This window comes from Tupaia chinensis, unplaced genomic scaffold (assembly GCF_000334495.1).
Source record: "Tupaia chinensis unplaced genomic scaffold, TupChi_1.0 Scaffold000318_1, whole genome shotgun sequence".
NCBI classification, from domain to species: Eukaryota; Metazoa; Chordata; class Mammalia; order Scandentia; family Tupaiidae; genus Tupaia; species Tupaia belangeri.
In genome coordinates this window covers 1,216,652-1,239,745 of record NW_006159811.1, presented here as the reverse complement: position 1 = coordinate 1,239,745, position 23,094 = coordinate 1,216,652, and the positions used below count along the sequence as shown (strand labels likewise).

Genomic DNA, 23,094 nt, shown 5'->3' with positions numbered 1-23,094 from the left:
TATAGGTTCCTATATATACTTTACTACATACTGCCATCGCAAAAGAAAAACTTAAGACTTAAGAGAGATTTGAGGTATATAAGAAAATGTTTGAAGGAGGTAATTATTCTCCTAATTAATCAAAAAAAATCTTAAGAATCCTAGAGGCATAATTTTAGGAGTGCTTTGAATAAGAAAAGGAAATCGTCTTGCAAATATGGGAGAATGGGGAATATAAAAGATTTTATGTTGATAGTTTTGGACTTCTAGTGGCTAATTAAGAGATCTAAGGACTATGAAAATGTACAATAGTAGAGAAAAGGAAATGAGCTTAAATAAGTCTTAGAAATTAGAGTAATTTTTAAATGATGAGAAAATGACCAATAGTAATAAAAGGATAACTTAGTATATTTTTTGGAATAGCTCAGAGGCAGAAGGCAGAAAAGATATCTATTTTTTGTTTCTTCAAGACAATATTTATTGTATATTATTAGTGATTATATTTTACAGCAAAATGAAATTAAATGTATGCACTTATGCACTTTTTACAGACAAAATGAACATCAGAGTGTTTGTCAAAATTACATCACACCAAAGTCCTGGTTTTCATAATTCAGCAGTCAATCATGATTCTGGACCAGGGCCACCAGTCCACAATTTCAGATAGGTGAGGATCTTTTTAGTAACTAAAACAAAGTCTTCTCTATATGTGATCATTGTTTCCACATAAAACCCCTTCGGGGGCTCAGTTCATTTGTTGAGACATCTTGCTGCTCTGCTTCATCAGTTGGCCGCTTGTTCTTTTTCCAGCTGAAGAAATACCAGGAGCCCATCAGTGTCCAGGTGCCAACCGCATAGACTGTGGACATCCGCTGGCACCAGGCGGCTGCTTCCTTGTTCTCATGACTCCGCTGGGCACAACCTGGCGCCCTCGAAAAGATATCTCTTAACGATAATGAAGAAGTAATTGGGGGGCCAGCAGGTGGCGTGGTGGTTAAGGCGAAGGACTCTGATGCAGTCGAATGCAGTCTGAGTCCTGGACCCAGCGGCTTGAAACTCAAGCTGGGTGCGTGATCCTTCGTGCCCCAAATCCTGAGGAGAATGGAGGAAAAGGCATTGCAGCGTGTCCATATCCCCTGGGTAGCGAGTTATTGCTTGCTGTCTGTCGGGCCAACGCATGGGCCCTGTAGTAAAAATAATCTCTAAAAAAATAAAGTAGTAGTTAGAAAAGTAAGGAAGAATGACTAATGAGGACAGAGAATATATAGACTTAGAAACTAAGGGAAAGTTGAAATGTTAGATTTAGATGGACTAAGTGGGATATGAGGGGACCGGCAGGTGGCATGGTGGTTAAGGTGCTGGACACTCCCACATGGCCAACCACAGTTCGAGTCCTGAACCTGGTGGCTTGCTTTTGCTCATGTGTGCTCTCTCTCTGTGTCTCTCTGGTCAAGTTAAAACAAATGAAAGAATGAATAAAATTAAATAATTCTTTTTTAAAAAATGGGATATGAAAGGAAGGGAAAAACAAGGTGAGTAGAATATTTCTTAGATCCTAAGAAACTTAGTCCATACAGTTAAATGTGATGGGAGGAGTCACAGGAAGAACTTGAGAGAGAAACTAGTTCAGTCATGGGAAGGAAAAATACCCAAGAAAGTGGGTATTGAGCTAGGAGGTGATCCCAGACAGAAGTCTCTGGAACTCTGAGAGGGAAAACAAAGGTACTAAATGTTTTCCGTATCTTCAGCAGATGCCAGGGGTAAAGTCTTAGAAGTTGTGACTCTTTTCATTCCTATCTTTACCCAGATCTTTACCTTTGTTGTTCTTTTTCCGCACAATGTCACTGGTTTCCAATTTTGGTTCAAAACCGAGGGGTTTTTTGTTTGTTTGTTTTTTGGATGTGAAAGCTCAAAGAGGATTCTCTAATTTTTTTTTTCCTCTTAATTGCCAGATGACACATGCACTTGCTAGAGAGAGAAAAGGAGAGGGAGCACCTCCCTCCCCCAGTGGGGCATTATTTATGCCACAAGCTCTTCTCTATTTTTCCACTCTGTTGGCATTTTGGACATGTACCTGGTGTATTTTTCAAGCCACTGAGATTGGAACTCAAACTGTATTTGGCCTTGTAAAATCTGGCTTTTTAAATCTCTAGGCCATGGGGCCAGGCCAGAAGTTTATGTGTTTTTGGACTAGCAGGACTTTCTGTTTGCCCTTCGAGATTCCCCCCCCCCGCCCCAATAGGGCACATGTGCGCACCAGAAAGACAGAAAGTGAGAAATCACCCTCTAGGGGGTATGGCCACACCGCAATCCCTTCTGCAATCCCTTCTCTTGGGATCCTGACCACGCACACACACGCACCCAGCAGAGTTTAAGCCACCAGGTCCGGGACTCAAACCGTGGTTGACTACATGGGAGTCCAGCACAGCTGCTGGTCCCGCTGGCCTTAGTTTCTAAGCCCAGCTGATGTCTCTAGTTGCCCAGGAAAAGGCAGAAAGTCACTGGCCTGTTGCCAAACAGATGCACAGAGGCCTTTGCCCACCAGATGGTGCTATTTCTGCAGGAACCTTATCAAGTACAAGGCCACCAGATAGCAGAAGGAGCTAAGGGGCAGCAGGAAGAGAGGAGTTAAGTTCATTTATCCCTAAAAGCTAACAGCATAATTTGCAAGAGTTAGAGTAGTAGTTTGGGGAAAAAAATGGCAATAATCCCAATTGAAATCTTTCCATTAACACAGTATTCCTTTCCCTTCCTTAACTGTTAAATCACATTAAAAAAAATATAATCTGGCCCAGCCACAGTGGTGCAAGTGACTCTCCCATTGGGAAGCTGGAAGCCACATGGAAAGGGGAGTTCAGTTCCCAGGTCAACCTGAATATGGTGGGCATAGTCGTGTGTGTCTAGTTTACTGGGAGGCTGGGGCAGGAGGACTGTGGTGCAGTGAGACTTGGACACTCTTCCACCAAGAGGTAGGGGGCTTTATTCCTTCCCCATGAGCCTGGGTGGGATTTATGGTGACTCATCCAAAAAAGGGCCACAGATGTAATGCTTTGGGACTTGCCAAGCTAGGTCAAGACATCACTTTTTTCCAGAACTGGGAGTTGGACACTGGCTCAGGAGAAGCCAGTCACTATGCCGAGAGGGAGCCCAAATTCACCCAGGTGGAAACGAATGGAGGCTCCAAGCTGGACAGCCAGCCTCGCCCTCCAGACTTGGAAGAATAAGCTAGTCTTCAGATGCCAGTCTCCCCATTGATAGCCCAGACATGGAACAGAGACAAGCCGCCCCTGCTACACCCTGTCTGCATTCCAAACCTGCAGAATCTGTGAGCATAATAAATGGTGGTGGTTTGTTCAGCCGTCCCAGCAGTTGGAACAGTCACCAAGAGAATCCCATGTTGCCAGGCAGTGGGCAGGTTGTCATCCCTTGCAGCAGAGCTGCGCTTGGAGGGGGCCTGCGCTGGGGTGTGCATTTAGCAGCATCAAGACTCATTATTCTTTCTCTCCTTCCATACTGGTATCTTGTCTGCTGGAGTTTGCAGGTGTCCCATTGTCCCTGTCCTATAGACCTGGATCCCCAATGCCTCTGGCTCTTCCTTCCCCTTCCCTTTTCTCACAACAGCAAGTCACAGTTTTGCCTCTTTCGTAGTGTCTCTCACGTTCATTCTTTCCTTCGCTTCCTAACCGCCTATGTTTGAGGCTCCAGTAGTTTATTATTACCTCCAGGATAAAATGCGGTAGAACAGAAAAAGATGACCCCTAATAGCCATCGTGCTTCCAGGTTTCACACCAGATGAGAGTAATCCTTAAAGCCTTCCACCGGCAAGTAATGATAATATTTACAGCAGTGACCTAGAAAGCCCAGTGGATTTGAAAAGCTGTCTCCTACGAGGACGAGGATGAGGCAGAATTCAGCAAATCTTTTTTTTTTTCCTTCCTTTTGAGAGGTTTTTGCTACAGGGTGCAAGAGCTTGCCAGACAGAGAGAGACTCCAGAGACAGAAGGGAGAAATCACCCCCCAGGGGGCATGGCCACGCTGCAATCCCCTCTCCTCCATTCTCCTCTTGGCACGCATGCACACGCGCTTGGCTTGAGTATAAGCCACCGGGTCTGGGACTCGAACTGCGGTTGACTACATGGGAGTTCAGCAACATAGCCATTATGCTAACTGCTGGTCCTGGAATTAGCAAATCTGTGGCTTTGTGGGAGGAGGGTACTTCTAGTCACTGAACGCACTTTCTTCCTGTGTTTTGTCCAAGCCCTCTCCTAACCTTTTCCCTGGCTGCAAATCCAAACGTGGTTTACAAACGTTCTAGCGATATTACACGTTATTCTACTTTTAAAAAAGGATTATTTATTATTATTTTTTTTTTTTTGGAGAGGTTTTTGCTATAGGGCGCATGTGCTCGCCAGACAGACAGACATAGAGACAGAAAGCGAGAAATCACCCCCCAGGGGGGATGGTCACGCCGCAATCCCTTCTCCATTCTCCTCTCGGGATCTTGGGCATGCACGCGCACTCGCCCGGCGTGAGTTTTAAGCCACTGGGTCCGGGACGCGAACTGCGGTCGACCATGTGGGAGTCCAGCGACATAGCCATTACGCTAACTGCTGGTTCTCAAAAAAGGATGATTTATTATTTAAAAAAATTTGCTAAAGGGCAGGGACCAGCAGGGGGCGGGGTGGGTAAGGGGGCGGGCACTCACACTCCCACATGGCCAACCATGGTTCAAGTCCTGGACGTGGTGGCTTGCTTTCTCACTTTCGCTCTCCCTCTCTTTCTCTGTGTCTCTCTGGTCAAATTAAAATAAATGAATGAATAAATAAAAAATTAAAAAAAAATTTTGCTAAAGGGCACTTGCATTCGACAGAGAAAGAAGGTGAGAAAGCAAGCCACCAGGACAGGGACTTGAACTGCTGTCGGCCATGTGGTAACCACCACACCACCTGCTGGCCCCTAGATGACATTCTAATATTGGCTGGCAAATAAATCCCTTCTGATTTCTACAGAAATAATCAGTTTTCTATTCTTTTCTTTATCCTGACCGAAATGTACTTGTGGGGAAAGATTTTCTGATGAACCAAATTAAATAACAAAAAACCCTGAATACAACCTATGGGGTCAGCTCAGCTTCTTGTCTTAAAAATATGAAATATGGGACCAGCAGTTAACATAATGGCTATGTCGCTGGACTCCCATGTAGTCAACTGCGGTTCGCATCCCGGACCCGATGGCTTAAAACTCACACTGGGTGCGTGCATGCCCAAGATCCCGAGAGGAGAATGGAGGAGAAGGGACTGCGGTGTGGCCATCCCCCCTGGGGAGTGATTTCTCGCTTTCTGTCTGTCTCTCTGTCTGGCGAGCGCACACGCCCTACAGCAAAAAACCTCTCAAAAAAAAAGAAAGAAAGAAAGAAAGAAAGAAATATATCGGACCAGCAGATGGCGTAATGGTTATGTTGCTGGAGTCCCATGTAGTTGACCATGGTTGGAGTCCCAGACCTGGTGACTTAAAACTCACACCAGGCGCACATGCATGCAAGCCCAAATTCCCAATAGGAGACTGGAGGAAAAGGGATTGTGGCATAGCCATCCAGCTTGGGGGAGTGATTTCTGGCTTCTGTCTGTCTCTGGCGAGCATACAAGCCTGTAGCAAAAAAAAAAAAAAAAAAAAAACTTAAAAAAAAACCACCATGAAATATAGGGGCCAGCAGGTGGCGTAGTGGTTATGTCACTGGACTCCCATGTCAACCAGGGTGGAGTCCCAGACCCAGCAACTTAAACCTCACACTGGGCACATGTGTACGTGCCCAGAATCCTGAAAGGAGAATGGAGGTGAAGGGATTGCAGTGTGACCATTCCCCCCGGGAGGGAGGTCCTTTCTCCCTTTGTGTTTCTCTGGTGCGCACATGTACCCTGTAACAAAAATCTCTAAAAAATAAAAAGACACAAAATAATATTCCTCAGTTAAGGACCCAGTTATTCTCAGTGTTCCATCTTGAAGCTACGTGAAAGGAAATCAGGTACTGATGGCGTTTGCATAAGGATATTTCAGGTCCTAGTTAGAACTTCAGTATCTGACATGTACTAGTTACTGTGGCCATCATAAGAAATAACTTATAATCTAGGATTTCCTTCTCAAGACACAGAGAGCAGTTTATGAGGATAAGTGGGAGAACCTTTGTATCCTCTGAAACCTGGTCACATTAGTGTTGTTTTCTAAATGCTTTGAACATGGAGCAGCTCATATCTGACAGTAAATCTAAACAAAAAGAAAGTGTGTGTGAGTTCCCGTTCATACATTTCAGAAGTATTTCTTAGGGGCCAGCAGGTATGGTGGTAAGGTACTGGACTCCCACATGAATCGCTATGGTTTGAGTCTCACACCTGGGAACTTGAAAAATCACACCACTCTTGTTCCTGCATGCCCGGAATCCCAGAAGAATGAGGGAGAAGGGATTGTGGCGTAGCTAACCCCAGGGCGATTTCTTACTTTCCCTTTCACTGTCACTGTCACCGTCCGTCTCTGTCCAGCTAGTGCGTGTGCCCTATGGTGAAAACAACAAAGTATTTATTAAGTCTTTAACGATGTGCCGGGTATATGGCAGACAAAAATCCTGTCCTTATGAAGGTTGCCTATTAGGGATAGTCAGATAAGTGAAATACGTCAGTGTTACACGTTAGAATTTTAACTGACCTCACAGGCCATGTTTGAAAAATACTATAGAGTGGGACCAGCAGATGGTATAATGGTTACATCACCGGATTCCCACATGGGCACCACGGTTTGAGTCCTAGACCCAGGCTCAAGACTCATAACCAGGCACATGTGAGTGCACACCCAAAAATCCCAAGAGGAGACTGGAGAAGGGATTGTGGCATGGCTGTCCCCCCGGGAGGGTGATTTCTCGCCTTTGTCCATCTCTCTGGCAAGTGCACATACCCTATAGCAAAAATCTCTAAAAAGAAGGAAAATACTATAGAGCAAAAATAAAGCTGGAAAGGGGAATAGACTGTGCTAGGGTGGACGGGGAAGGTTGAGTTTTAGAGTTCAGGGGACTCCGTGAGAATGTAACATTCGAGTAGGTGAAGAGACTTAAATGGGGAAGATTGTTCAGGGTGGAGATTACAACACGTGCAAAAGGCCTTGGGCCAGAGCATGCCTGACTGTTGGAGGACAGAAGGAAGCACAGGGACTGGACAGAGTGAAGGAAAAGCATAAAAGCAGATCTGGGGCCTTCTAGGGCATTCTAGTGCTTCGGATTTTTTTTTTTTTTTTTTGGAGAGATTTTTGCTATAGGGTGCGTGCGCTCGCCAGACAGACAGACAGAGACAGAGAGACAGAAAGGAAGAAATCACCCCCCAGGGGGGATGGTCACGCCGCAATTCCTTCTCCTCCATTCTCCTCTCGGGATCTTGGGCACGCATGCACACGCGCCCGGCGTGAATTTTAAGCCACCGGGTCCGGGACACGAACCGCGGTCGACTACGTGGGAGTCCAGCGACATAGCCATTACGCTAACTGCTGGTTCCCATAGTGCTTCAGATTTTTAGTCTGAGTACAAGGGGAGTCACTGAAGGATTTTAGGCAACAGAGCCATAATGATCTAATTTAGCTTTTAACAAGATCTTTTTTTTTTTTTTTCTTGTCTTGGGGACAGGCTGAAGGGAGCAAACGATGAAAGCTGAGACCAAGTTTTGTAGGTCATTATAAAAGCCAAGAGCGGCAGTAGTGACTTAGACCAGATGGTGGCAGTGGATGAATTCATGTACTTATTTTTTAAAAAGAATTATTTATCTTTACTTATTTATTTGCTTTTTAAATTTGAACAGAGGGGGAAAGAGAGAGAAAGTAAGAAAGCAAGCTGCCAGGTCTGGGACTTGAACCACAGTCGGCCCTTGGGGAGTCCAGAGCCCTTAACCACCACGCCACCTGCTGGTCCTGAATTCATATACTGTAAAGGTGGACAGGATTTGCTGTCAGAAGTGGGGTGTGAGAGAAAGAGAAGAGCTAATGATTACTTTGAGGCTCACTGCAAGTAACGATGGGTGGTCCTTTGGTGGGAAGACTGTGGTCTCCTTCCTCCAGTCCCCCATGTCGGATTGTGGGCACTTATGCACGTGCAGGGCATGTTTTAGGGGGACGGGCCAGATCTGAACCACGGTCACCATACGGGACCTGGCTTCTTTCTTCTTTTGAGCTGCAGCACAGAGCCTGCCCCAGAATAGATCCTTGAACAATGAGGTTTGAGGGCTCCCAGGTTGCTGCACACCTTGGAGTGTGGCGAATGGTGCACCCCAAGAGGGGATGGGAGCTCCAGGCCACTGCCTGTCCCTTGCCCTCTGCATTTCCCCCACTGAGCTGAATCCTCTATAATAAACCAGCCAATGTGTTTTCCTGAGCTTTGTGGGCTGTTCTAGCAAATCACTCAAGCTGGAGGGGGACTCTGGGAACTTTTCCCTTCCGACTTTGTAGCCAAGTTGGACAAAAGAGAGTGACCTGTGGACTTGGAACCAGTATCTAAAGTGAGGGCAGCGTGTGGGACCGAGCCCTGAAACCTGTGGCTTCTGCTAACTCTTGGCAAGTTCATTCGGAATGAAATTGTAGGCCCCCAGCTGGATCAGAGAGTCGGTTGTAGGTGTCGGAAAAGACCCTATCCATGTCACACTGAAGTTCATTTTCAACAAACCAGCTTCGGGATTAGAGAAGAAATGTCAGCATAAGACAAAGAAATCACAATTCTGCATAAAAGAATTTTATTTAGTGGCTAGATCCCCATGAATAATGCCAGTCATTGCTTGATTCTGCTAAAATGTGCTATTAGAGATATTCTTAAGAAAGTGTAGAAGTGCATCACCAAAAGCTGTTTAGTTTGGATTGTGTCGAGTGAAAGAAAACATCATAAATCTTGGTTCTTTGATAAAATTTTTAAAATATAAAAATGAAAAAAAAAAAAAGAAACCCAAAGTCGGTATTCAAAACGAGTAACGGTCACCTTGGACTATTTACAGTAAAATGCCTTTTCAGTAAGAGCGCGCTCGCCATGAGTCTTTCCTCACATTTCATTTACACCTCATAGGTATGGTCATTCTCCCATCCGACCTTCACTCAAGGTTCTTCCGTTCCTACCTCCCCTGAAACAGCCATTCTCTCCTCTCACCTCTGAGCCTCTCTCAAAGTCTGTTTCCTGCCCTTAAACTATCAATTCTGTTCGACAGACATTTGTTGAGCACCTAGTATGTGCCAGGCACTGTGCTAGGAGGTGTGGATAAATCCAGAGATGAAAAGATGTTGCTTCTCCATTAAGATGCTCAGACTTTGGGTTGTATTTTAAAACAAACAAACAAACAAAAACACAATGGTTTTCACATTTTCCATGAAATCCCAGGCCCCTGTAAAGTAAATCTGGGGATTTCTTGAAACAAAGTGCACTGGAGGAGGGTCTGTGAGCTCATCGCATTTGGAATCTGGAATCCGCCCTCCCTGTGGAGCAGAGCCCACCCCCTGCAGTTTGAGTTCTTTACTCTTCACAGGTGGGAAGGGGGCTGGGCACCCAGGGACCAGGCCAGCAGTGCCATGTCAGTTTTAGGGGAGGGTAATCTTTTAACTGGCTTCTACCAATTTCAAGTTTGAAAAGCCCTTAATCAAAAACAAAACAAAACAAAACACACACACACACACACACACACACACACACACACACACACACAATTTGAGCAATGGATACATGTCAAGAAAGCCTCCTGATTTGGTCTTGCAACAAGACGCACCCAAACTCCTTTTTTTTTTTTTTTTTCATTTTTTGGAGAGGTTTTCGCTATAGGGTGCGTGCGCTCACCAGAAAGAGAGACAGAAAGCGAGAAATCACCCCCCAGGGGGGATGACCACACCGCAATCCTTCTCCTCCATTCTCCTCTCGGGATCTTGGGCACGCATGCACATTTGCCTGGTGTGCGTTTTAAGCCACCGGGTCCAGGACGCGAACCGCGGTCGACTACATGGGAGTCCAGCGACATAGCCATTACGCTAACTGCTGGTCCCCCAAACTCCTTTTTTTAATAAATGTCTGGCAGGAGCCTTTGACTACCTTCACATATTCCCATTTCTTTGCGCTTTCCTGTGAATAGTTCCCTACCTTTCAACCTAAAAGCAGCAAAATAAGTGGGCAGTTGACTTTGTTTTCCCCCTCCTTTTGTCATGATTGACTGGAAGCAAGCTCACTCCTTGCATTATGGTCAACATCTTCACGAGGCTCAGAGAGATGGTAGTTATAAAGAAAAAAAAAAGTTGAACTATGAAATTTAAGAAAACAAAACAAAACAAAAACTGCACATGGCAATACTAAGGGAGCAAAACCCAAATCATACTCTCATTGCCCCTGCCTGTTCCATGCCCAGCAGGCTATGTCTCGACAAATATTCACATTTGGGCATCTTTCTTGGTCATAAGGAAGCAAGGCCAAGCCACGGTGTGGGCTCGCTCTCACAGTTGACAGCCTGCTGCTTTCACGGGATCCACACAGCTGACCACTGACCACTGGCGTCAGGAGCTGTTGTGGGAACGTTCTGTGCATGCCTTCCCACAGGGGACACGGCATCACATCTCCACACAGTCGCCATCCAATGAGATGATATTCTCTTATCCATTCAAGAGTATCTGTGTCGGATTCAGAACTTCCTCTGAGCTAGTTCCAAGCCCTTTAGACCTGAAGGCCACTTGGGAAGCTGGCATGATCCCCATGGTACGTTCGGCTTGCCCTGCTGTCCGGCAGGGTGATCATGGTGTTGAGAACATGGGAAGAGAACGAGAAGAGCAGACAGTACCGAGGGTGCAGGGGGACAGGAGGTGAGCATGCACAAGCTTCTGCTCCGTCGTGCATATATTTTCAGTGTAATGGCGTGTATTTCAACATGTAAAGGCTTGTGCTTTGTCATTAAAGAAAGAACTCGCCCTGAAAAGCTCGTTTGGCAAACGTGGCCATGAACGTGTGTGTGTGTGTGTGTGTAAAAAGTGTCATGAAGTTATGTGTTGAGTCCTGTGAGTGTGTCAGCCTGGCCTCTCCCCCACTGTCACACCCACCTCACCCCCAAGGAAAAACTGATGGGTTACACCTGGTCGGTTTGATACTCAGATGCTTCTGACAGGCTTTCGGAGAAGCTTAGGAAATTCTCCTGGTACTCAGAACAGACGATCTCGTAGCGGTAATGCCGGAACTCCACGGCAAAAGTGCCAAAATATGACAGGAAGCACATGACCAGGCCCCACTGGACCCTGGCTGCATACATGTGGATCCCTTGGGCCATGAGGATGAAGTCTGGGAGAAGCAGTCAAGGAAAGCACCCTCACACCAGCCGCAGGAGAGCGGAACTCTCTTCCGGCAGACACTACGTTACTGGAAAGGTCTGACTCTCCCCCGACTGGCACACCTGGCAGCGTGACAGAGCTTGCTGAACACGAACACTTCCGTGAGGAACAACAATAACCCTGTCGAGCTTTTTGTGCAAGATGTGCTTCCAGGGCTTTCACGAGTGATCTCGATCCTCCCACCCATCCTGTTTTCACCCGTTTGTGTAAAAATAGGGAAACTGAGGCTCAGTGTGTAAGAAACATCCCTGAGATCACCCAGGTGTTAATGAGTGGAGCTGGGACTCAGCAGTTGGCGTGGAGGTTAAGGTGTTAGATCCCACATAGCAGGCTTTGTGGCTTGAGTCCTGGACCTGGCGTTTTGAGAATCACACCAGGCGTGTATGTGTACGTGCCGAGAATCCCCAGAGAAGAGTGGAGGACAAAGGATGGCAGCATGGCCATCCCCTCAGGGGGACAGTTTCTCACTTTGCCTCTGTCACTGTCTCTCTGGCAAGCACATGCGCTCTATAGCAAAGGGAAAAAGAATCCCTAAAAATGGCTAGGGAGTCGTGGTTATTTCATCTGGAGAAATAATTCTGGACATACAAAATTACTAATTACCTGCATATAACCTGTGTTTGGCTCTGCAGTGCTACTAATAATGTTTAAGTGGTCTCCAGTCTTTTGTATCTAATTTTCGCTATTGTCTTCAGACAATACTGTATAGGCTGGTTTCATTCCTGGTACCACATTTGAACTCGTGCCCAAATGAAAATATGCAATTTAAAAAACAATAAAGAATCAGATGAGATAAATACATCCGAATATAGGTGGAGTGTGTGTGTGTGTGTGTGTGTGTGTGTGAACACAACAGTGTGTGTGAAATAGGAACTGACAAGAAGAAGGGTGAAAAGTTTATAGCATTTCTTAGTGAAAGGCCAAGAGGCTTAGGACTAAATACAAGGGTTTCTTTTGTTGTTTTTATTTTGTTTTGTTTTGTTTTGTTTTTTTAGAGGGAAAGATTTTTGCTATGAGGTGTGTGCACTCACTGGAGAGAAGAGAGAGAGAGAGAGAGAGAGAGAGAGAGAGCCAGAAAAAGAGAAATTACCCCAAGGGGCATGACCATGCCACAATCCTTTCTCCTCCATTCTCCTCTCAGGCTGAGAGTCCAGCGACGTAGCCATTACACTAACTGCTGGTCCCTGAAAACTTTTATCTTTATACCCACTTACTTTTCTGTTTTGCCTTAAGGTTCTGGGAGGATCTGACCATTCTACCCTAACCCACTGGCAATGGCAACCGTGTCATCCTCTACGCAGACAACTTACCTGTGTTCAACTCTCACTGACAAAAGAACCTTTTCACTTAAAGGATACAGAGGACCACACAGAGAGTGATCGATGCTGACAGAATAACGCGTGGAATTCCAGCTTTCCGTCCTTCATTCTTGATGTTGACTTTGAGTGTCAGTGCAGCCTGGATCCAGCAGGTCAACGTGCCAAACCCAAAGGTCAAGGAAGTTCCCACGTTATGGATTTCTTCGTCATTTGTGAGCTAAGGGTGAATGGATAATGATACAAAGAGGCCTATTTAGAAAAGAAGACATGCAAGCTGATGGAAAATGTGAGGGAAAGAAAGGAAAGAGATTCTAGTAACAGGATGACAGATTTTGGAAAAGTTGGAATCCCTCAAAAGAGCCAGTGGAAATGAGGGATTCCATTTTCAATGGTTCAAGCTGAGGGGAGGAGGGAAAATAAATAATATCCCCAAATGTCAAAATAGGGACCAGCAGGTGGCATGGTGGTTAAGGAGCTGGATTTCTAAATGGCCAGCTGAGGTTTGAGACCTAGACCTGGGAGCTTGCATTCTCACTTTCACTCTGTCTCCCTTCGGTAAGTTAAAAAGTAATAATAGGGGCCAGTAGGTGACATGGTAGTTAAGGGAGCTGAACTCCCATATAGCCAACGGTGGTTCAAGTCCTGGACCTGGTGGTTTGCTTTCTCACTTTCCCCCTGTCTCTCTCGCTCTGTCCCTCTCTGGTCAAATTAAAATTGAAAAAAAAAAAAACAAAACCAACAAATAAACCCTTGTATTTAGTCCTAAGGCTCTTGGCCTTTCACTAAGAGATGCTATAAACTTTTCACCCTTCTTCTTGTTAGGTGATGATTGGCCCAGCTGGTGGCACAGTGGTTAAGGCAGCTGTATCCCATATGGGCGATTGTGCCATTCGAGTCCCGGACCTAGTGGCTTGAAAAACTCGCCAGGTGCATGTGCATGCATGCCTGAAATCCCAAGAGGAGAATGGAGAAGGGACTGCAGTATGATCATCCCCCTGGGAGGTGTTTTCCCTCTCTCTCTGTCTCTGGTGAGCACTCATGCCCTCTAGCAAAATTTTTTTAAATTTTATTCATTTATTTTTAATTTGACTAGAGAGGGACACAGCAAGCAAGCAAGAGAAAGTGAGAAAGCAAGCTGCCAGGTCCGGGACTCGAACTGTGGTCAGCCACATGGGAGTCCAGTGCCCCTAATCACCATGCCACCTGCCGGTCCCTCTCTAGCAAATTAAAAAAAAAATAATTTTAAAAAAGAGTTAGGTGGTAGTGTCAGAAAGGACAATTACTCTTATAGGTTGTGACCTTGAGCTTCTAAATTTCTAGGAAAAGTTAGGATTAGTATATTTTATTTATTTATTTTTGAGGTTTTATTTTTTTTACTTTAGGGTGCATTTACTGGCTGGAGAGGCAGAGAGACAGAAAGTAAGAAATCATCCCACAGGGAGGATGTCCATGCCACAATCCCTTCTTTTCTACTCTCCTCTTGGGATTTTGGTTACACATACACACAGGCCCAGCGTGAGTTTCAAGCTGCCGGGTCTGGGACTTGAAACATGGTCAGCCATATGGGAGTCCAGAGCCTCAACCACCACACCACTTGCTGGTCTCAGGGTTAGTATATCTTTAAACAAGTTATAAATGTTCTAGGGAAAGTCTGGGCTTTCAAATTTGACCTCCACATGAGTTTATGCATCTGAAATGCAAGCTTTCATCTAGTCAATGCATAGTATTAAGTTACAGAATGGCCATGATCTTACTAGTTTTCTAGAAAGGTACATCAGGATCCAATTTGTTATGAAAAATCCTTTGTAGAAAACATTCAGAGCTCCTTTCCCTATAGCTACGCTGTATTCCATATGTATACTTGACACCCCCACATGTGTAAGAACTCATGTGCAGGACCAGCAGTTAGTGTAATGACTATGTTGCTGAACTCCCATGTAGCTGACCGTGGTTCGAGTCCCGGACCCAGTGGCTTAACAGCACGCCAGGCACATGTGCATGCGTGCCCAAGATCCCAAAAGGAGAATGGAGGAGAAGGGACTGTGGCATGGACATTCACCGGGTGTGTGTGTGTGTGTGTGTGTGTGTGATTTCTTGCTTTCTGTCTTTCTCTGTCTTTCTCTCATGTGCAGGACCAGCAGTTGCGTTATTGTTAAGGTTGCTGAACTCCCATGTAGCTGACCGTGGTTCGAGTCCCGGACCCAGTGGCTTAAACTCACGCCAGGCACATGTGCATGCGTGCCCAAGATCCCAAAAGGAGAATGGAGGAGAAGGGACTGTGGCATGGACATTCACCGGGTGTGTGTGTGTGTGTGTGTGTGTGTGATTTCTTGCTTTCTGTCTTTCTCTGTCTTTCTGGCGAGTGCCCTATAGCAAAAAACTATCCAAAAAAAAAGAACTCAGGTGGTCCAGGCCAAAAGAACACAGGGTTGACTGCTGAAGAACCCGTGCCTCTTGGTGACCCAGGCCTCTAATTCTTTTTAAAGGTACATTCAGAACTGCATGGGCCATGCATTACCCAGTGCCTATGGTAATGACGCCTTACCCGTGTGAGAAGGAGGTGAAAAAGACCAAATGAAGTACCTGAAAATTACCAAGTAAGGTCATTCCAAAGGAAGCCAGACACAGCGCCACCAATCCGCTAATATTCAGCCATGGGTTTAAAACCTTTGGTTTCAGTTGTATGAAGCGCAGAACAGCAACCACAAGGGCTAGGGAGAAAAAAAAAATCTTAAAATTAAAAACTTGAAATCATTCACTGAAGCTATGAGGCTGCCCAATGCACAAAACGACACTTTCTGCCACAGTGCGCTTTAAATCTCTGCAGTGCCAGTTTTTCAAAGAAATGTTCCATGTGCTACTTAAGATTATGTCGATGCTTTCTTTTACCAAATCCTGCAGGGAGCAGGGAGGCCGAGAGGACTAGAAGCAGCAGTGCTATCTGACAGGATGGTGAATAGTGTTCTCAGAGTTTCCAGAAACAAGGTCAGCGTAGGACAGACAGGCTTAGGAGAACATTACAGAAGCTTGGCACACCACAGTGAGATGGGGATAAAGACAGAGCCTGCACAGGCATTCACGGATTCCATCAGCTGTGGGCTTAGAACCCTGTTAGGAAGACAGGACAGGAAGATGGGGACGAAGGGAAGATGAGCCCATCTAGACCAACCTGCCAGTCCCAGTACCCACAACCATTCCCGGGGGACAGGGAAAGTATACAAGTCCCTTCGTTACTGGTTTTATTCTCACTTCCTTTGAACACCTATAGATGTTCATTGTCAAAAGACAAAGATAGTTATTAATCCACCTTAGAGCAGGTACAATAATCAAGTTTATGGAATCTCTTTTACCAGCAGATTTAGAAATTTGATATGTACTGAAAATGATTCCTATGACATCAAGGAAACTCGATTCTTGCAAATTACTTAAAAGAGCCCTCTAGGGGGCCGTACGGTGGTGCGGTGGTAAAACGTGACATTCTAAGGCAGACCCGGGAAGGTTCCCAGTTCAAGTGCGTGCCCATGGTCCGGGCTGGCTGAAGCTGGGGGTGAATTATGATGCCAATACCCTCTATCTTTGTCTCTGTCCCTCTCTCACTCACTCATGAAATAAAGTAAACGAGAAAGAAGGAAGGGAGGGAGGGGGGAAGGGAGCAGAAAGACAGATCGATCCTATCTTTGAAAATGAATTGTTAGCTGAGAACCTGAAGAGAGAACAAGGGAAGTTACTTAGATTTCAAACCTGACTTGTAAGAGGAGCCTGGGGAGAGCCAGGCTCAAGCCACTAATCTAAGAATCACCTCTTATTAATTGCTGAGTGCAGAGATAGCTTCATTTTTATACTAAACGCTGGGAGAAGTTAGTCTATAAATGATGAAAAAGCACTTGCAATGAATATAAATTATACTACATATAAGGAAATGTACTTCCTACTTCCCAAGATGATTTATTTCGACATTTTTAGCAGGGAAGACAATTAGAAACTTGAGAATTACCCTATTTGTACAGCAATTAAGTTGGTAATTATTTGCTAAAGGTTTTACCTTGATTACAGGCCATTATTAGTAGCCATTAATAAAGGAAACCCATCCATAAATGTGCACTTCTCACGTACACTGCATTTCATACTGTAACATCAAGCTATGAAGTTAAGCTCAGTGAGTTGACTTTCCATTCCAAATACCTCTGATCAAAGAGTGGTATAAAACTTGATTAACACTTGGATTTTGGAGGGACCAGCAGGTGGCATGGTGGTTAAGGTGCTGGACACTCCTACATGGCTGAGCTTGGTTCAAGTCCTGGACTTGGTGGCTTGCTTTCTCACTTTCTCTCTCTCTCACTCTGGTTAAATTAAAATAAATGGATGAATAAATAAAATTTTTTAAATGTGGATTTTGGAAACAAAATAGAGATAAACCTTGATTTGTGAAATTCAAATCAATTTAATTCTGGCATAACTTCTAGTATATGTGTCAGCTAGTGTCCACTATTGATAGGAAAATAAATAAATTAACTTGAGTTGACAATGTAGAGGTCCCCAACTTAACTAGATGGCTGTATTTCACAATGGTGCAAATAAGCATTCAGTAGAAACTGTACTTTGAATCTTGAGCTATCTGACACTTCATTCTAAAATAGGCTTTGTGTTAATGATTATGCCCAACTATAAGCTAACCTTGAGTGTTTTGAGCATCTTTAAGGTTGGCCAGGCTAAGCCTGGATGTTTGGTAGGTTAGATGTATTCAATGTGTTTCTGACTAACAATGCATTCAACTTACAAATGGGTTTAGAGAGATGTAACCCCTTTGTAAATGAAGGAGCTTCTATAGCTTCTCAATGTATTGGTTTGAGGGACCTAGCTAGGAGTAGTATCAGAAGTTTATCAATAATACAACTATTCTAAAGGATGAAAAATAAGCACAACATTGCGTTGATTTGTAGGATGGGAAAGGAGGCAGTTGGAAGAGAAGTGATTTAACATACAGCACTCTGACACAAAGTGATCATCAGATAAAGAAGCCATTGCATCCAGACTAGAGAACTCAACACAGGACACCACAGGATATACTTGCTAATTAACTGTGTATAGCAGTGAGTCAGGGCATAGTGACCAAACACTATAACACATCTGATTTCTTTTAGAAACAACTAGTGAGGGACCATTAGATGGTGTAATGATTACGTTGCTGGACTCTCATGTAGTCGACTGTGGTTCGAGTCCCAGACCCAGAGGCTGAAAACTCACACAGGGAGCGTGTGCATGTGTGTCCAAGATTCCAAGAGGAGAATGGAGGAGAAGGGATTATGAAGTGGCCATCCCCTGGGGAGGTGATTTCTCGCTTTTTGTCTGTCTCTCCAGTGAGCGCACACGCCCTATAGCAAAAAAATCTCTCTAAAAAGAAAGAAAGAAAGAAAGAAAGAAAGAAAGAAAGAAAGAAAGAAAGAAAGAAAGAAGAGGCAAAGAGAAAGAAAAAATAAAAACAACTAGTGAAAAATAATACTCTGGGAATCCTCTGTTGGTCATAGTTTTGTGGACTTTGGCCAAATCCCTAAACCCAGACCCTGACTCTTCATGCTGACGCGCCACATGGTTGGTTCCTGTATGCTTAGAGGAAGAGGACTGGTGGCCACCCTGGCACTATCCCTTTCTTGCCAACAAACATGAAACATGTATCGTCTCCTAGTTCCAGCACTGGTAGCCTGCCTATGTAATATCAAGGATCAATCATTTTCTTGTATACAGATGATAAAATTAAGTCGGCAATGGAAACTTACTTGAAGAAGGGAATTTAACCCAACATTCTTCTTCTCTAGAATTGCATTTCACACACCACAGTTGCCCTTCGTACCTAGTAGCTCCATTACTAGTTAGTTCCGATGAGGCATACTTTCTATTTAAAAAAGTTTCTAGTTGAACTTACAGAATGCTGGGACTGATAAGGGTTTGGGTTCTATAACAGTTTTGTTAACACATAGGCTTGAGTGGAGGCAGATTCAGATTGTTATGCAGTCCATTTTCAGGCAGCAATGATTTTTTTTTTAATGCCAAAGGCTCCTGCACACACACAAGAGAAAGAGACAGAAAGAACACCTCTAGTGGGGCCTGGTCAAGCCACATCCCTTTTCCTCCAGTTCTCTCACCTGGTAGGATCCAGAATGTGTGCATGCACCCAGCATGTTTTTCAAGCCTCCAGGACAGGACTTGAACCCTGGCTGACTACGTGGAATCTGAGTACTTCTGCATGGCACTTTAGCGCTGCACTACAGCGCCAGCCCTGAGTAGTGATTTAATTGTGGTTCCTTGAAAAAGACTTCTTAGCAGTAGGGCAATTTCATAGCCCTCTCTGTTGCTGACCTACTTTTATCAAATTCATATGTTCTGATGAAGAGATCTATTTTTTAGTTTCATTTTAAAAACTTTTGGAGAGGTTTTTGCTATAGGGCATGTGTGCTTGCCAGAAAGACAGAGAGAGAGAGAGACAGAAAGTGAGAAATCACCCCCCAGGAGGGATGGCCACACCGCAATTCTTTCTCTTCCATTCTCCTCTCGGGATCTTGGGCATGCATGCACATGTGCCCAGCGTGAGTTTAAGCCACCGGATCTGGGACTGGAACTGTGGTCGCGCTGCAGACCTTACCCCATCTGCTGGTCCCAGTTTCATTAAAATTTTTACATTTGGGGCTGGCAGGTGACATAGTGGTTAAGGGCGCTGGACTCCCACATGGCAGACCATGGTTTGAGTCCTGGATCTGGTAGCTTTCTCTCTCTCTCTCTCACTCACTCACTCTCACTCTATCCCTCTCTGGTCAAATTAAGATAAATAAATAAAGTTAAATAAAATAATTATTAAAAAATTTCTTTTTAGAATTTACTATTGGTTTGAACAAAGATTTTTAAGGCCAGATGGTGATATACTGGTTAAAGTGGCTGGATCCCACATGGCTGACTATGCAGTCCAAGTCCCAGACCTGGAGGTTTGAGAAACACACTGGGCACATGGGCTTATGTGCCCAAAATTATCAAAAGAGAGAGACATGGAGGAGAGGAGACTGTTGTGTGACTATCCCCCATGGAAGGTGCTTTCTCACTTTTTTTTCCCTTTCTCTCTGGAGAGTACTTGCATTCTATGGCAAATTTAAAATAAGAAAGAAAGAAAGAAAGAAAGAAAGAAAGAAAGAAAGAAAGAAAGAAAGAAAGAAAGAAAGAAAGGAAAGAAGGAAGGAAGGAAGGAAGGAAGGAAGGAAGGAAGGAAGGAAGAAAGAAAGAAAGAAAGAAAGAAAGAAAGAAAGAAAGAAGAAATTAAAAGCCCATCATTCTGCTGTTTTTTTGCTTTTTTTTTTTCTATAGGGCATATGTGCTAGCCAGAGAGAGACAGAGAGAGAGAGAAAGAGAGAAATCACTCCCTCCCTGAAGTGGGGATGGCCACACCACAATCCCTTTTCCTCTATTCTCGGGGTTTTGGACACGCATGCACATGTACTCAATGTGTTTCAAGCCAGGTCTGGGACTTGAACTGCATAGCCAGTCAGGTATGATCCAGTGCCTTACCCTCCACACCACTTGCTGACCATGCTTTTGGTTTTTTAAAATGGCCCTTTGCTATATAAGTGTTTCCTAATTTAATTTTTTTGTGTATTTTAAAAGAGCACAAAAGAATAATTACTGATTTTTTAAAATTACATTTTTTAATTTAAAGGCTGTTTGGGCTTATAAAGTTCAAAACTCAATGCCTCTTCATTGAAGTTCTAAACTGATGTCTGGCCACATTCCTTTTCGTTTCATTTAGTTTTACTGTTTCTGCATCAATAATTCCTATTTATGACTGCGGTAGAACATGACAGTCAGTATGTTTTGGCCAATGGAGGGAGAATGGCTGCTGTTAGTGATGGGAACTGTTCTGCTATTAGCTTTATCCTCACTACCTCCCTAAGGCAGGACATAATATTCCTTCTTAGGAAATCTGTCTTGGGTCTTCCTTGCCTCATCCCCACTGGAAAGGAAAATGTGGATCCAGGATGAAGACCATAACTAATTCCGTATAGAAAATAATGAAGCATCCCGTCTTTGATGACATAGTCTGCCAACAAAAGTTAAAAATCTCTGCCAACTACATGTAATATATCCTACACTGGCTCAGTTTAGATGGTAAGTTATAATCTATAAGGCTGCCAAAAGCAGTGACTTATAAGCAGTGCACATTATTTATTTATTTTATTTTAGAGAGTTTTTTTTTTTTTTTTTTTTTTTTTTTTGCTATAGGGCGTGTGCACTCGCCAGAGAGACAGAGAAAGACAGAGAGACAGAAAGTGAGAAATCACCCCCCAGGGAGGATGTCAGTTCTTTCTCCTCCATTCTCCCCTCCGGATTTTGGGCATGCACGCACACGCACACACACACACACACACACACACACACACACACACACACACCTGGCATGAGTTTTAAGCCATCAGGTCTGGGACTCGAACCGCGGTCGACTATGTGGGGAGTCCAACAACATACCCATTACACCATTCGCTGGTCCCAGCAGGGCACATTATTAAAGTCAGTTATGCAATCTAAATTAAAATCTAAGGTAGAGCAGAGACAGACCTGGGGAGATGAAAGTTTCAAGCAAGAATCTTGAGTACACCGACTTTTTTTCTTTTGCTACTAGAATTGATAAATAAATAATCGTTAGTTGCTCTCACTGAACACTAATCTTAATCAGTTTTGTGCCTACCAGATGGCAGTAAAAATGATGAAAGATGATAAAGAATAAACACTGCGTGTTGCAACACCTTAGAGCAAGAGCTAGTGAGAGCTTTATTGCTTCTTGGTGGAACAGGAAGGACTGGAGAATAAGATGACAACAAATGTCATCTGGAAGAGGGGAACTTGTTTTTATGGTTTTGTTTTTGAAAATGCTTTTATAATTAGTTAATCATAAGCTTTGTAACTGGATAAACTTCTGCAAACCTCTATTTCTTAGATTATCACCAAAGACTACTGGGAAACACCAGTTTGTCTTAAGAACACAAAGGAAATGATATGTGACTTCCAACATATTCTTGGGTTTCTTTAAAGTCCAACGCTGGACAGACAGCTTGTGACAGATTTATGAAGGCGGGCTCCCGTGGATCGTGATTAAAAGCGGGATTATTGGCAAGGCACTAAGCATTGTGCCTGGAATATAAATGACGACGGCTATTAATTATTGTTATTGTGCCTGTGGGTTGATCACGAGAGGAGGTGCTAACCTGCAGGCCTGCGTGCTGTGACTGCAGAGGGGCGAGGAAAGGCCCCTGGCCCTGCAATTCCAGGTTCACTCTCAGGGCTCTGTGCTCCCTTACATGCAAATACTCCTTAGTAGCCAGCTATGCATTGGTATGAGTAAGTTTATTAGACTTTTTAGAAGACCACTGTCAAGAGTAAAGAAAAATACCAAGACTAAACCGCCAGGCAACTCTGAAGCTGAAGGCAGCGACAGCCAAAGCTAACTGCCCAGGAGTCCCTGGTATGTCACGTGCACCAGCTACCATGAGCACTGTCCTCAACACTGGACCATCTGGGACATGAAAATTCCGACTGCCAAGGGCATGAAGAGAAGAGCTTCTTTACAGATTCGGCAACCCAGCATCAACACTTCTCCTTAGTGGTAGTGTAGCAGTCCATGCTTTCTGGATATGTCCAGCTTAGGCAAATGGCACGTGCTTTAGGGATGCCTGAGAAGGGAAAGGTTTTTCCCCCCGGCCCCGCACCATGGCTGCGACCGGTGGCGGGACTTGCGCGGGCCCTCCTGGGCTCAGTGCGTTCCCCCGGGGACCCGCGCCAAGGCGGCGGCAGGTGCCGCCGTGCCCTCCCCCCGCCCTCCGGCGAGGTCGTGTGGCCTCTGGGCCAACAAGCTGAAGTCGAAAACAAGGATTAAGAATTTACAACTATAAGCAACAGAAAGAATCTTTAGCTGTCTTAAACCAATTGAGAAATATACTGTATAGAAGGATTTTATCTACCTATGGACAGTGAGAAGATGATGGTTACCAGCCCTGCATTACCTCAGGGAAGAATAGGAACTACCCTACCATTCTTAGGGAAGCCAGATACCCAGGATAAGTCATGCTGCAGATCCCCACAACACCATTCCCGCTAACCACAAGATGGCTGCTGTGCCGCATCAACTGATAATCATCCCTGCTTACCAGAACCGCTTTCCTAAAACTGTATTCCAGGGAGACTCACCTACAATTGCAAAACTGCACGAGACCCACCCTTGATTCAACTTTGAATGGAATCTATGTTCCCTATTGTTAAAAGCTTTAAACTTGTGGCCCCTCTCCCTTTACTTGCATGTATTACATTTTCAATAACTCCTCTGGAAGACAACTGTATATAGCAGAGATAGTGTAATGGGAGAGGGGGAAAGGGCAGAGGGTCAAACATAGGATAAAAAACA

At 44.5% G+C, this 23,094-nt stretch overlaps 1 protein-coding gene across 6 annotated transcripts in view; it reads right to left on the bottom strand.

Moving 5' to 3' along the window:
• Positions 1 to 8,718: 8,718 nt before the first annotated feature.
• TMEM150C (transmembrane protein 150C) overlaps positions 8,719 to 23,094 on the bottom strand; it is a 79,244-nt gene continuing 64,868 nt past the window's right edge. For 5 of the 6 annotated variants that reach the window (XM_006151433.3, XM_006151434.3, XM_027773058.1 and 2 more), the window contains 3 exons: positions 15,246 to 15,373; positions 12,702 to 12,879; positions 10,459 to 11,293 (listed from right to left, as the gene is read on the bottom strand). In XM_006151433.3, the coding sequence (XP_006151495.1) occupies positions 11,085 to 11,293; positions 12,702 to 12,879; positions 15,246 to 15,373 (515 nt within the window). In that variant the 3' untranslated portion in view covers positions 10,459 to 11,084. Of the gene's footprint in view, positions 8,843 to 10,458; positions 11,294 to 12,701; positions 12,880 to 15,245; positions 15,374 to 23,094 lie in introns of those variants that run through there. The other variant, XM_027773059.1, reaches the window with a different exon arrangement.